This window comes from Malaya genurostris, chromosome 3 (assembly GCF_030247185.1).
Source record: "Malaya genurostris strain Urasoe2022 chromosome 3, Malgen_1.1, whole genome shotgun sequence".
NCBI lineage: Eukaryota > Metazoa > Arthropoda > Insecta > Diptera > Culicidae > Malaya > Malaya genurostris.
Genome location: NC_080572.1, coordinates 164772728 through 164789313, shown reverse-complemented (window position 1 = coordinate 164789313; position 16586 = coordinate 164772728). Strand labels below are relative to the sequence as shown.

At 35.2% G+C, this 16586-nt stretch overlaps 1 protein-coding gene across 1 annotated transcript in view; it reads right to left on the bottom strand.

Moving 5' to 3' along the window:
• Positions 1 to 16586, bottom strand: part of LOC131434063 (ran-binding protein 9) — a 55977-nt gene extending 39391 nt beyond the window's left edge. The window contains exon 1 of the mRNA XM_058600713.1: positions 15706 to 16586. Within this exon, the coding sequence (XP_058456696.1) occupies positions 15706 to 16003 (298 nt within the window). The 5' untranslated portion in view covers positions 16004 to 16586. The remainder of the gene's footprint in view (positions 1 to 15705) is intronic.

The following is a 16586-nucleotide window of genomic DNA, read 5'->3' as shown; positions in this document are numbered from 1 at the left end:
CATCCACTTCATTCGTCAGATTTAGCACCCAACGACCATGTCCTGTTCTCATATTAAAAAAAAAGAAGCTGACTGAGAAAAGAATTGCGTCGAAAGATAAGTTCATCGCTGAAACTGAAACGTTCTGTGAGGCTATGAAAAGATCGTGGTATAAAAGTGGTGTAGAAATGTTGGAACGTTGTAGGAACAATGGTATTAATCGTCAAAAAGAACAACAACAACAAATTTGAAGAAAACAGTGTCGTTTTTTTCTGTTAGGCCGTAGACTTGTTGAGTCACTATGTTCGAAATAAATATCAATCAATTCCGAACTGATGTATTCGTTTGGAATTCATCCCAGCTAATTATAAATATATTGTACAGTATATTAATTATTTCTACATGTGTAAAAGCACACATAATGTCATTAATGTCACCGGTAGCATAATAATTTCGACAGGAAATAGAACAATTAACAATCAATCAACATTTCTACAGCCACAAATTTTCGTCTAATTGACGTCATAAATATAATCATCCTGTGAATACGTTGCATTGTTTCAAATTCATTAATTCATAGACAGATCGATTGACTAATTCATTTATTAGTTCAGGGGTATTACGCAGCTATTAGATTTGTTCAGCCATTGATCGGGATAAATTTTGCTACATAGCCATAGCTATACCGTTGGATAAGTTAATAAGCAATAACGTCAGCCTGGGAGTTTATTCAACCGTCTGGGATGGTTTGACTACAGAAGAAAAATAATAAAACAAGATTTCGTCTGACGCCAGAGGACGACGGCATCGGGCATAGACAACAAAGCGACAGACCAAAGCGTATAAATGGGAACAACCGTTTCGATGTCAAGAGGTTCCTCTTCTAAAAAGAAGCAAACTTGCACCATTTCCTGACACAACCGACTAACCTTAGAGTGAACTGCAGGAAAATGTGAACTGACAAGCATTGGCTGGTCTTGTCTACATGGTGTCTCCTTCTTCACTTTGCAAATCCAACAAAGGTTCCAGATACGACACTTGCGATGTTTGTCAATAATCCGTCGCTAGTGGATAGTTAGATAAGAGCACCCATTCGTCACAATCTCGTTGAGGCTTGTTAAACAGCTGATACCACGGGACTAGTAATGCGGTTCTTACAGAGTGAAACAGATTTTCAAACATATGTAAGGCTGGAAATCATTACGTGCAGAACATGTTTCAATAAATTCTCTAACACGTCAACTGAAGAACTGCTGATTGTCCCATTACTCTCCGGGTCATAATGAATTATTGTAGTAGCGCTCAAAAGTCTTTTGTAGGTGGTGTCCCTGTTAACGACAAAGGAGTGCATCAAAGTCTAACAACAAAATATGTTTAAACAAAAGGTTTGAAAAGGATAAACATTCAAACGTCTTAAAACAGGTTTGTCATTAATTTCTTTAAGTTTTTTTTTCAAGTTGTCACGTGTACTTGTTGAACTGAAACAGCCATTCGTTTCACTCAAAATTATATTTACTTACTGATATTTGACCATTACTACACGCGAAGAATACCCATTAAACTTAAAAACCAGCCGTTTCGTACGCATTTGGGTCAAGCAAAATCTTAATCGTGCGTTGCAATAGAGTTCAAGCTTTCTCAAGTTGTGAGCACGTGGGAGACAAAAAAGCAAACTCTATGCTTTTCAAACAATTTTTCAAGTCACAAAAACAAACAGTTCTAAACTGGCCTAACCAAAGTCCAGACCTAAATCTCATAGAACATCTGTGGGAGGAGTTGGAACGACGCTTCAGAACACGTTATTACTCTAACAAAAAGGTTATACTTACTGCTTTGCAAAATTAATGGTTTGCAATTCCCAAAAGATTAGTACAAAGTACAAAGTATTTGTTTAGAGGTTTTAACCTAAAGATCATTCACCTCTTCGGGACAGAATAGCTTTCTGACCCTATGTGCGGGGTTGGGGAACGAACCCAGATGGGCTGCGTGAAAGGCATCGACTAACTCATCGCGCTATATATGTCTACAAAGTATTGACTTTAAATTTATTTTACTCTTTGATGATAATATTCAAACTATGTTTCTGATTTTTATTAGTTGCAATTTCACCTGTGAACATTAACTTAGAAAGACAATAGGATTACATGAAAATGTAAATAAGGACATTTGTACTTATCGGCTTTATAATATAGTAGATCTAAACATAAGTTATAAAACTTTGTAATTTAAGGTTGTTATATACTTAGTGCGACATTTCCCAAAAAATGCACAAAATGAAGTACATACGAAAGACTTTTAAGCGCTACTGTTAAATCTGAATTTATTCATTGAACAAAAACATTATTAAAACATTTCATTATTTAATTTACCTGGTGATGTGAGAATGCCTTGCTTTTGTCATTCAAATAGTTTCATAGAAATATTTTTCATTGTGCTAATTTGTGATCCAATAATTTTCAGATTGATTCGGTTAATTCATACAAGTGTGCTATAACGTGAGTGCAATTTGTCGGTTGTGATCCTTATTCGATTATACTCGTAACTAAACAAGTTTACAAACCTCATATTGCTGTTGTGGCCGAAAAATTTATATGTAAAACCAGCAACCCTAGTTATATTATTTATTGATTTGACAGAATACTGGAATGGGGGTTGCAGTCTCGGTTTTTGTGCATCGTCAAATCCAACAGCGAATCTCATCTTCCTTCAAAACAAAAGTTCCGGAATTGAAATAGAAACCATTCATGGAATCCGTCTTATTGCTGCGAATGTGAGCAACTAAATTTTCTTTGAAGACGATTTGCAAAAACTCACAAGAAATTGATCTATATTTTTTTTCGTAATAGGTAATCTAAAGGCAAAGCATACCGCGGAGAATAACCGGTAAAGTAGCTGAAATGGCCATTTACTTCACAATTAACTCTCTGCTAATTACTATTCAGTTTAATTTACAAATCAATCCCACTTGTGTTTTCTGTGTGAGAAAAAGTTTTCAAATCGATTTGGTTTTGACAAATCCAAGTTACATTTGAGGTGAACTGATTTCTTATGTAAATTTTGAATCAGATCATCTCCAAACAACAAATAAAGAAAACTCGATTCTATAATTAACTACTCTAAAACTAATTGGTTAGAATAAAGATATCACATTGAACATAATGCGGACCATAAAATTGTTTTGAAAAATCCTGCTGATAAAATCCTCCTTTAGATGATTATACAGTTAAAGCTAAGAAGTATCTTCCAAAAGCTCAAACTAAATTCATTTCTTCACTCACTGATGACAATTTCCAACTTCTCATTTGGTTCAAGATTGTGTGTCGATTACAATATTAATGTTCTCGTGATCTTGTCTTGTGGTCCCATACAATCTTGTCTTGTCTTGTGGTCCCATACAAAATTCCTGAATATTATTTTGATCCGACTTCCGGTTCCGGAATTATGGGGAAAAATTCGCAAAAATCATAAAAATAAGTGCACCAACCGATTTTCACAAACCTAGATTCAAGTGAAAGCACTTTAGGTCCCATAGTATATTCTTGCATTTCGTTTGGATCTGACTTTCGGTTCCGGAGTTATGGGGAAAATGCGCAAAAAAATAAAATGTGCGTTCTAATGTGTTGTTCGATTTTTACAAACTTAGATTCAAAGGAAAAGTCCTGTGGTTCCATACGGAATTCTTAAATTTCATGCGGATCCGACTTCCGGATCCGGTAATATAGGGTAGAGTGTGTTAAAAATTTCATACCATCACTGAAAAGGGTGAAAAAACGTGCAAATTTTTCTAAATCGACCTCAAATCTTGTCCAATTGATAGTTTTTACCAGCAGACGGTCAAACAAACCGATTTCGGTTATTCTTTTAAGAATCGAAGAAAATTATTTCGGAGAGTATCACAGTATTCTATATAATAGTATGATTTATATGAGAAAGGCATCATACACCACTAGGTGGATTAAAACAGGTTTTTATCTTTGAACTTGATCAACGATCCAACAGTACCTTTCAACAGAGCCTATGTTGGCTGAATCAGTTCAGTCATCTACGAGAAATTTTAGCTGCAGGGAAATTGTTGGAAAGGTTCACACAGACATTTAACACACGGGAAGGACCATTGCCTTTCACGCAGCCTACCTGAGTTTAATTTCTAACCCGGCACATAGGGTCAGGAAGTTTTTCTGATCCGAGAGGCGAATAAATGTTCGGGAAATTTTTGATTGTCTCATAAACCCTTGAAATGAATCATTTGTTTGTAAATACAAATATTTTGTTCATGATTTTCAGGAAGCATGGAAGAATCCTTCTTTGAAGTTTTCTACAAAGCGTTTGATCCATAAAAATGAATAGTATATCGCATGGAAACTTGATAAATAAGTAAAATACACTGAACGAATAAAAACTTTTGTGAACATGCATATATTTCTGGAAATGTGTGAGTAGGATGGCCTTTTGTGTTACTTTCCGTTTCAACAGACTTCGCAACCGATTTTGGATTGATGCATTACATGGCTAGTGCTACGATGCTTTTCGCACTGTCGTTCCAGAAGGATGAATGTAAATAAATAGCTGCTCTTTAGTAGCTCAGAAACAAAAATGACTGAAATATCTAGACATGATCTCAACACCAATATTTTTCATATATTTTCTCATAACTAGGTCTACCGGATATTTTTGACAGGTTGATTTTGGTCTGGCAGTATCCGGATAAATTATAAATAAAATTAATTTTATTGCGCCATAAACGCACAAGCATCGAATATACACACATCATTTTAGACTCGCTGTGTAAGTCAAACAACTTGTAGGATTTTAAGCGTGTGCGTTTGATGAATTTCACATACACATCACCACACACGTGTATGTAACGACACCCAACTATTATTAAATCTAATCGTTTTTTCGTCGACTTCAAGACAGCTAACATCAGCTGCTTAGACGTTCTCCTCCTATCCACACTTCCAGAGTACTCTTCGGCTCTATATTTTTTTCCATATTCGCCAGTAAGTGGGAAGAAAATTTGAGATTGTACGAAATGCGTCAAAGACGACAGTGACTATTTATCCGATCGGTAGTTAGTATATGTTCTGATCTGAATTATTGATGCACGGCGGTTCGTTTGGTCGTGATCCATTTGAAAGTAGTAAAATAAAGTCCACCTAGTGGTGTGATAACACCTTTCTCATGCTCTCATGCATCATCAAAACATTTATACGATTATACCTACGGAATAATGTAGCTTTCAAAGGCATCTAACGTATTGAAAAATACTGCGATTTGTCAATGACGTCACCTATAAGATTACATCTCCAGAACCGGAAAAATACACCGCAACTTTGCCGAATGACCCGCAGAATAGCTTTCAATAAAGCCTAAGCTAATAGAAAAAAATGCGGGTTATGTCGGACAAAATCGGAAGCACGACATCAACTCCAGTGAACGACAAATAGAAGTTAAAAATTTGGGCTTAATAAGACATACTAATAATAATACCAATATCAAATATGATAACACCCAACGAAAATAGGTTTTATGTACAAGAAATAACAAATAAAATCGTTCGAATTTTGACTCGGAACTCATTGTGATTTCCAAATGAATTCCAAATCTGATGAAACAATCGATTCCAGGTAGAACTTCACAATGAATTCCGATTCACATTCCGGACAACTTAACTGCGCAGCGATATTTTCAAACACAGCGCCGCTCCCATCTAGCTCTGACGACTCTGGCTATATTAAGGAACTGACTATTTGATACTGGATTCTGACACTGAGCTCACCAAATTGAAATGAGGTGCTTAAGGAGAAAGACACCTTGCAAGCGCATAGGTAATATCAATAATGTGTGCGTAAAAAAAGTTCCATAAACTTTCTGCGGATTTGATCAGATTAAACAATCATATAGTTGAAAATAAAACAAATCAGTCGTTTCTGCTTAGAATGACAATTCAAGAAAAGTAGAAACTTTGAACGAAACCATTTCCGTTTTGCTGAAAACTGCTAGTGAAATATAATTTGGTTTCAGTTTCCTGGCACTACCACACACTCCATCAGCAACTAACACATTTTTATATGTATTATCTCTCGCAAATTTGGCTTCCAAATAGAGATTTACATACCTTTTTATGAAAAATTTCAGAGAAATAGAAACCTTTGCTAGAAGAAGCCAAAGGCAATAAACACGGCATGTTGTTGAAAATATCTTTGTTCTTTTGGAAAACTGCTTTTTCTAAAAATAGGTTATGAATTTTGTTTGTTTTGTATAGTCCAATCCAATACAGATTCACTGAAGCAGTGTAGCTAAATTTTCTTATATGTAACAACAAATCAAAAACTAAGAATGTATGCAATTTTCTATAAAACATCGACGGAATATTGATCAAAATTATGTTTCAATATGTAATTATGCTTTACATTTGTTTGAGCATATATTATTGAAAAAATAGAATGTTTGACATTAAATTGTAAATGCGCCTTTGATAAACTGGTTGTACTGAATATATAAATTCGATGGAATTAGAAGGTGTAGTACCGGCTGCATCATATGAGTGTTAGTGTCCCATGTTGTAATGGAAAAAAAGTATCATAACACCAAAGTTGTCAGCTGGTAGCTGCACCTTTATTGTCAAATTATTCTGAACGCTTTTCTGCAGGTGTAAGATCATACATGACCCTGTTTATATATAAATTTAGCGATGAAAAAACTGACTGCGCTTGTGATAGAGTAAAATGAATAGTGTGGAACGGGAATGATTTTTAAAGGTATTTCGTATATCATATATTCAAAGCATGTAAGGCCAAGGTAAACATTGCAAAATTTATCAATGTTAACTATTGAACTAGTTGCTCGAAACCATAAGGTAGTAATATATCTAAGCTCTTTTTGAGAAATGTACTTGGCATGGTCTCCAGCCAAGTACTGGCCTATGTGTCTGTGATAACTCTCGTGTGTACGTTGCTCGGAACATTCGAATACAGCGGGATAATTATTTGATCGTTCATTCGTTCAGATTTGTGCGTCTGTGTTATCACGATCGTTCGGGCGAGTGTGAGTGACCTGAGGTAACATGTAATTCGAAAAAGAATTTACGAGTTCGTATGTTACATGTTACTGCTCACGCGTTCATTTATTCACTTATGATTCGGTTGTGAAGTATGTTGAAACATAATGTCAAATTGCATACCGGGAAGTAGTACCCTAAATTTGTTTTCCAAAACAAACTTTATTGCAAATTTTCGACAAATTTGTTTTTATCACCTAAACAAGAGCAATTTATAATCCAAACAAAGCAAAATAATATTATTCCTAGAAACTCAAAGAATTAAAAAAGAAAGAGTTCTGTCGAGAAATTGAGAATACAAATCATTGAGCAAAGGATTTTTGTATGAAGAAATAGTGAAATAAAGTAACAAGATGAAAAATACTAAACATGACACATGGGCTGAAAAGTCCCGGGCCGAACACATAGATTGCGCTAGTTTTATTGCAATCACATATTTTTTCAACTCTTAAAATTTCATAATTTTCTATTCATTAGTTCATGAGTTATTGTGTTAAGAGGGACACTACTTTTGTTATTTCCAGAACAATGGATCAAAACAAATTTCGTGTTTTAAACAATGGCAAAACTACATGAAATGTACTTCGAATTGTTCCTACATACACCGTATTCGCCAGATTTGACTCCTAGCGACTATTGGCTGTTCGCAGAGCTGGCTCCCAGGTAAGAAATTTCGCACGAATAAAGAGGTTATCGCTGAAACTGAGGAATATTTTGAGGCAATAAATCGTTCTACAAAAGTGGTATTGAAATGTAAGAGCGGCGCTGGAATGGTTCCGTTGCCTCTTGATGGAGATTACGTTGATGGATAAAGTAAATTTGAACCTAAAAAATCGTGTTCACTTTGTTAGGCCCGGGACTTTTCAACCCATGTGTTAATTAGATTCCAGAGAAACTCTTACATTTTTTGTCCCTTTCGACATGAAAACTAGTATCTAGTAAAACTATTCTTGACTATTTTTTGCAGCAGAATGTCACTCGGTTTCTAGCCAGGCTCTGTTCGGAGAACAATAATGGGTAATTTCAATCTCCTCAGTGGATCCCACCCTATATGAATCAGTGGCGGCATCATTAACCCATGTATGAAGAAGAAAGATATCCAGATTGCCGACAGTTTTTAAACTAATTTAATCTTGCTACATCCAGCCATTCAAAGATGTCACTTATACAGATATATTTGTATTGTTCAGATGTTGAACAAAATACAACCTTCAAAAATTGAATACAGATTTTTAAATTTTACAAAAATAAAACAAAGGTAATTCATTTTTGTAGTTCCAAGAATTTTTACGTTTAACACAAACAAAACATAAAACGTTGTTGTCTAAGCACTCGTCTATAATTTTGTATCGTTGATGTGCCAATACACCCGTCATTGAATAATGATTATATTCGAAAATTGTTATAACATTGTTTAGATACAGCACGATCAGCATGGAAAAATATATACGTATGTATTAGAACCATAGACTAATTCAAATTAATGCCAAGCGACAAATCACTCTGAATTCATTTCATTCCGAATCAATCTCATCTAAATTATTTTAATGAATGGACATGACTTTCAATGCAGATCGCAAACTTAGGGCTGAAATTCTACTCTAATAACAACCAAGTTCAGCGAATGAAGGGCAATGGAGTCTTATATCTGCACTTGGATATATCAACTTGTTAAGCTATTATTTTTAAAACTGACATGAAATGAAAAGTACAGTTCAATGATTCGGATTGATGATAATAATGATTATGATTATAATTCAACATGACATTGTAAAGATCTAAGTTGAGTGTTAAGTCACAAGTGGAAACTTTTCAGTCCTATTATATGCGTGATTTACTTATTACCATTAGGACATTAATTGCTTTCGTGATTCTGTGGTTTGCCGTTGCAGTTGTACTACTTGTCATAAGACCCAGAACAGTGATCGGTTCAATCGAAGATTACTCCGATTTTTGTCGGAATTTACTTACAATTTAACGTGACATCACATCTATTTGTGAGTCTGTACTACTCATTTGTACTCAACATGGAAGGAAACTTGAAGATAATTTCTACTTCGATTTCATTGGAGCATTTTCTTCCTGTTTTGTTGCATTTTTTCGGACGATCACTTATGTAAAAAATTTTTTATCGAAAGTCCAGTCAGAAAACTTGATGTGTTCGAATGCTAATCTATATTTTAAAATCCAATAAATATTTCACGTTGCTAATAGTGTGATTCTTCTCAAAACAAATACTCACCCACTCATTTCGACAACTGTTCGAGCAATGTTCTGGGGAGCAGCACACCTTCCGTTTCGATAAATTGCGCTGCCAATTATTTGTGTACGATTCTACTGTTGCTGAGGCCTGAGAAGCGTCACTATTCGGTCGACCTACGAAGTCAGTTATAACAGTTGACTTTATGGTTCGAACCATAAGATTCGCATGATTTGTTCGGGTGGTGCATAAAAATAGAAATATCAACGAACCAGTCACAGCTTTGAGATAATTAATGTCCTTCTGAGTAAAACCATTGCAGGTTTCAGGTCGCTTCTTGCTGGCATAGAAAAAAACGTCTCAACACCAAAAACAATCAAAAAGTGTGTGTCGTCATTTCAGACGAATGCGTCTTTATTTTACCTTAAATGGCAAAGGAAACCACTTTTCCAACGCGAGAAAGAGAACATCTGAGAATGACGAAAATTCGACAATTTCAAACATCAACCCTCATTGAATGTATTCGTGAGCTCGACGGATCATATAAACGTTAAAGACATAAATGTTTCGGGAGAATTTTGGGCAGTATACAGGAAACAGTAGTACTGCAAATCCTAAACAAAGGCGAAACAATTTGCTTTACATTGTCGTAATTTCATGTCGGAAATCTAAAAATTACTACTACCTTTTTCAATTCGTTCAGTCTTCGAAACAAACGTCATTTCTACTGATATGTATGGGTGTGTGTGTTATGAATACTAGCTTAAAACAAAACTATAAACACATTATTTTGCGCAGAACTGTATTGCACTGCCTTTCCCTTTGGTAAATCATTCGTACGACGACATCACACGCATCGAAACATAACAGCAACTCGATTAATTTCAGTACATGTTTGCGTTAGTATGAATTCGAATACACTGCATCAAAAGATCCCAACTAATGTAACAAGAGTTGGATTTTATTCACATTAATGAAAATTATTCACAGAAATATGAATGGAATGTACCTATAGGATTTTAATTTAATTCCATGTAATTCTATTTTACTGTTTGAACCATAATACCAATACACACGCAGTGTGAATCGCACCGTGCGTGTGAACACTAGCAAACAAATAAAACAAAATACAAATACCAGGGTGCAAGACCATGTTGAAGGGGGAAGAACCACCCGAATGGGAGGAAAATAAAGGAAAACACTCAACTGTGCAGACACAGCAACAAAACAAACCTGGCAGGGTTAGCAGAATTCCGTTTATATCAGCTGACTGATGTTTGCAAACTAGAGATGAGCAGTTATGGGAACTTTTATTCAATTTTTACACTATTAAACGAATCGAAATTCTTGTATTGTATACAATTAGTTGCTTGTGCTTAATTCGATTAGAGCTTAGGGAGGCTTTTCCGATTGTTGGATGTATATCGTACTAAGAGTCCAATTTGAAAAAATATTGAAAATATTGCACGTCGTGCAAATTGTTATTTTGTTCGAACATTCTTTCGTAAATTTCATCGAATCGATATATTTGGATTTAAACGAAATTCGTCTTATCGGAAATACTTGAAAAAATGGTTTATAAAATTTCACTTTCCAACAAAATTAGTCTGCACGAACGGAACAATAGACCATTTGTGTAGATAATTCTGGCAAAACGGCAATTTTAACAGAAGATTAACAGATTAACAGATTATTCTATTATTATTATATTAGGTTATTTAATTTGTATGTTCGAGCCCCGATCTGGAGGGATTCGTAGTGTCAATTGGATTCTGTACACTCTGAATCGGCTGCGCAGTCTGTTGAAACAGAAGGGCAAATTCCACTACAGGAATATTCTGGCTGGGTAGGTTGAATTTCGATGTTAATTTTTTGAATAAATAAAATTATGAGACAACGTGGACATTGAACTAACCTAGTAGAAAATTCAAAAATTTTCTTCTTACCCTTCAAGCTAATGCATCGAATAGAGATAACTGAACTCATTCTAATTGGCCTGCAAACAGGTAATAATCGCTGGGGGCCAAATCCGGTGATTACGTTGGGTGCGGAAGCAATTCGAAGCCCAATTCATGCAATTTCGCCATGATGGTCATTTTTGGTCCACGTTTTTGAGTAAACCGCGACACCCACTTTGACAACAACTACTTTATAGATAAATGTTCATGCAAAATAAACAGTGTACACACTGCCGTATGACATCTTTTAGATGGCAGCTTTTCAGTACATTTCTCAAGCCGTAGCTGAGCTTGCACTGAGCTTTTTCACATAAGCAATGATAAATCAATGAAATATCGAATATATTATGTTGAGAATATCAAGACAAGCGTCTTGTGTTAAACTTGTTTCGACTTTTTTGAGACAATTGAATAATTAAAAAAAATTGTTCGTTGCTACAAATTATTGCACATTAGAAGTTAAACAGATCCTTCCAGAATAATTTAATAAAAGCGTCAATAATAAGTCACTAATTTGAAAATAATCAAACATATACAAACGAGTTATGAACACCTAAAGGACAGCTATTCATGCGATTACTGAAACTGAGTGTTATATCTCTATAATAGAAGAACTTAGATTGTGATTTTTCACAGCAGGATATAATTGGTGTATAAATAAGTCCGTGCCGTTTTCTAACAGATGTCATGAGTTGATTTTTTTTGCAATCATTTACCTTTCCAAATATGCGTTGGATAGCTACTGTCATACAGTTTCAGAACAATGTGTTATTTAACTAAAGCGTAAATAACAATACTTTTTCTACTATTAAAATGTTGAATTATGTCGCGAATAAAGTGTTTTGCGTGGAATTGTTCTTCATTATTTCGGTATAATAAAAACAACCACCAAAAGCTACCGTATTTTGGTAGAAGTGTATGGTGAGAATGCTCTAGCTGAGCTAACGTGTCGAATTCTTTTTTGCACGGTTAACAAGTGGCAATTTTGATTTGGAAAACGAAGAACGAGCCGGAGCGTCACCAAAGTTTAAAGATGAAGAATTGTAGGTATTACTCGATCAAGGCCCGTTGCACACGCAAGAGGAACTTAAAAATCGCTCGGGGTTACTCAGGCAGCCATTTGCCATCGTTTAAAAGCAATGGGAATGATCCGAAAGGTAGGCAATTGGCTGTCGCATGAACTGAAATTAATGGACGTCGAACTCCGTTCCGAACAACTGTTGCAACGACACCAAGGAAAAGATTTTCTTGCATCGAATTGCTACCGGTGATGAAAAGTGGGTCTATTACAATAATCCAAAACTTTGAGTAACGTATGAAAACCCCAGCCATGCATCATAATCGACGACCGTATTATGCGCTACTGCAAGATCACTGCGAAGGTCTACGGATAACAATTGATACGTTTGAGCCGAGCATTGCAAGAAAAGTGGCAATACACAATACACCGATAGACACAACAAAGTAACTTTGAAATATGACAATGCTCGCCCACAAAACATACTTAGAAACGCTTGATAAAATATATTTAGAAGCGCTCAAATGGGAAGTCTAACCACAACTGTCGTATATCCTAGACATTGCTCCTTCCGATTAATGTTTGTTTCGGTCGATGCAACATGGTCTGGCTGACCAGCACTCCGTCAATTATGAGAATTCAATTTTTGGTTTTTTTCGCGTCAATCGTATTCATGTCAAAACGTGTATGTTTTTTTACAGAAATTTCAACACAAATTGAATTTATTGCAAAAATTTGTTGTTTATATAATTAGTAAGTGAATTTTTACGCTTCCCTATTTTGGCTCAAAAATATGCCTATAACAAAACTGGTAACTTTGGGAAAACAAATGATATCCTCATCTGCCGTTCTACGTATAACTGTTCTATACTATTTTAGATCAATTTTAACATTCTGCAACTAAACAGTTCACATTACAATACATTATTTTAAACCATTGAAAGAAGAGTAATGAAAATTAATTCTTTTTTTATTTCAATATATCTTAGCGAACAACCATGTTCAAAATCAATATTAACGGCTGTTTCCGTTTTTGGCCTCGAGCTGAACTTTACCTTATAATATGTTGAGACTTTTTAAATTTTTTTATCAGTGATTGTTTTTTGAGAACATGTTATGAATAATTCAAATTGTTGCCGTCTACGCAATCCTTATAACTGATCTCGAATCGTTCGTTCAACATACGGTGGTTGTCTAATCTGATTCAGAGTGTATTCGCAATTTCCAAAAGAGATAGATGACAGCCCTAGGGAATTGTTCCAACTATAATCACGAAACAATATTTTTCATAATTTTTATACAATAAAATGAAGTTTATTGTATTTTCTATATGTCAATTTGTTTCTTTCGGCAAGTCACTTTAATTATCAAATAGAACCAAATTATAAACAGTTGAACGAAAAATTATGTCATATTTTCTACGCGATTTTGCAAATTATGGCCCATAAGAAAATGAAAAATTCTTTAGGAGTCATGAAATATTTAAAATATTCTGTGTTTATCCTTAAATGTGAATTTTTTTTTCTTCTATTTTTTATATCGATAAAGATTTGATTGAAACACCTAAATATGGAACTAACAGTTGCCCGTTCAAGAGTTAAGCAATGAATGTTTAATACCTTATGATCAAAAAAGAACCGGAATTTTCATTTTAAAATTCTCGCGCTTGTCCAATCGGTAAACTTTTATTCTCTCAACGTTGGCAACACTTTTATACACATTCTGTCAAATTTTGACGCATATCGTACGATTAGTTTTTATTTGGCGTCTATACAAAGCTGAAAAATTTTCGTGTGGCGATTTTTATAATGGATGAAAATTTAGAACAACGTGCGTGTATCAAATTTTGTGTTGCAAATGGATTTAAGTGTTCCGAAACGTTGAAAATGTAAGAAAAGGCTTTTGGTGAATCGTGTCTAGGAAAAACACAGGCATACGATTGGTATAAACGCTTCAAAGGTGGTCGTACAAGCTTGGATCATGATGAGATCCCAGGCCGCTCAACAACATCTGTTACTGAAGAAAACTTCGAATCGGCGAAGCAAATCGTGTTGCAAAATCGTTCTGTACCGATTAGAGAGATTGTTGTAGTGCAGGGCATCTCTTATGGATCAGCCGAACACATTTTAACTGATGTTTTGGGTTTCAAACGCATCGCTTCTCGGCTGGTGCCTAAAAAGCTGAATTTCACGATAATGCGCCTACTCACACAGCGTTGGTTGTGTCGCAGTTTTTGGCCAAAAACTCAACCAATATCATCAACCAAGCACCGTACTCTCCCGATATGGCCCCGTGTGACTTTTTTCTCTTCCCCAGATCAAATTGCCATTGCGGGGAACACGTTTTGAGACCATACAGACCATAAAAGAGAATTCGCTGCGTGAACTAAAGGCCGTACCTTCGGCGGCCTATAAAACTATGGAAAATTGGATCAAGCGTTGGCATGCATGTATTGCCGCAGAAGAGTACTTTGAAGGCGATAATAAATAAATTTATTAAAAATTGAAATTTTGCGTTTTTTAATAAAATTGCGGTTCATTTTTGATCATAAGTTATTAACTATAATTAACTTCAAAGTATGATCTTGAACTCATAATGATATTATATCAAAGTTTCGTTTTTATTTTATTTCGTTTTTTTTCTATGAGCCTTCGATTTTCGGGAGGCTTCAAGAATCAAAATTATTGGTCAATGAGATAGCGAGAGATTAATCTATTAATAGTTAATAGAGTCGTTCGTACTACGTTTATTCCGCATTTAGAAAAGTTCTGAAGTTACTAGATTGAAAAAAGAAATAGAAGTGGATAGTTATTTTCAATAGCATTATTAAATTTAGATTACAAATCCTAAAGCCAAACATGAAAAGCATATCACACAGTAAATAAGTCTCAAAACTAATACTCTATTACAATGACCAGCTGTCATCAAAAAACAGCAACAATAACAGCTTAATACACTGTAGCAGTACAAAAACACATAAAACGAATGATACTGTGATATTCAGCATGGAAGCAATCGATTTGTGTAACTTGCTAACATGCACGATTGCAAGTACACATGGCAACATTGTTGGACGGACAACTATATAAGTAGCAGAAAATTATGGCTGCTTTTGCTTGTGGCAATATTCGAATGGGTAATTGCTCAAAACTTAAATAGTTTTTTTTATGTAAGCGACTTTTAAAAACATGAAACTGGTATCATTACGCCAAATGACACATTTTCAATGTATTGGATTTTTTGTTGCTTCCATTGAGACGCAAAAATAGCTGTCACACAGTGTTTTTTCTACTGCGAACATTTAGACTTTTACTATTGTAATTGTAACTTGTAAAAGCAATAATTGAGGTGATCAATACTGACGAGACAAGGCTCCTTCGGAAAAGGTTGTGAATCATTACGACTGTGAAATCTTGAAAATTATAATATGAAAATTGGCTATGGGCAATGGCAAAAAGTACGATTCAAAAAATAAAACATAAAAAATCACCTTTGTAATGAACACGTAAATTATTCTGGGTCAGTCCGATGGTGGTGCACTTGTCTTGGGAGCTCCAGAAACGAGGTAACGGATCGACAGCCTCGTTAACGTTCGGATACAGTAGCTTCAAACGATCGACCATCACCGTCTGGCCACCGGAAGTGCCTGCACCAGCTCCTCCAGTGGATCCACTGGCCGATGACGAGCTATTTGACGGATTATTGTGTAAAGTCATTTTTTCCTTCACTGAGCTATCAAAATACGAAACACCATCACTACACTTTGCATTCACACTGCTGTCAGCCATTTGATGATGAAAAAGCAAAAGAGAACTCGCCTCTTTGCTTCCACCTATCCCTCTTACTTCAGCTACTGCTAGCAGCTTGAGATCTTCGACACTTTCCTTTGTTGAACTTTTTCCGTTTCCACTCCTCTCGCTCACACATACGCAAAACTCACAGCCTGATTACCCCTCTCACCCCACAACTTTACCTTGTCTAATACATACAAGATAATTTTTACTGAGGAAAATAATTGAAATGACGACGAAAAAATGATGACTTGCCCAATGCGTAACGATTAAAATCCTTCCCCCGAATCGACCTCATTAATAAATTCAATTAATCACCAGACGTATTCAATAGGAGATACAATTTTTTCACCAATTTCTACGTCAGCCCTAGCTCTGTTTTTTCTATTCTTACGAAATATCCTTTTTTTTGCACTTCTGTTTCACCACACTTTACTGCCTACTACCACTGCTGATATATTTTCTTGATGCCAGTCGAACAGGAACTGCTTTAACTGATTTTCTGCTATTTCTACAGCGAAGACAAAAACGACGACGTCTGCCAAAATCTCCAACGTAGTAGTTTTTGTTGACGATGAGT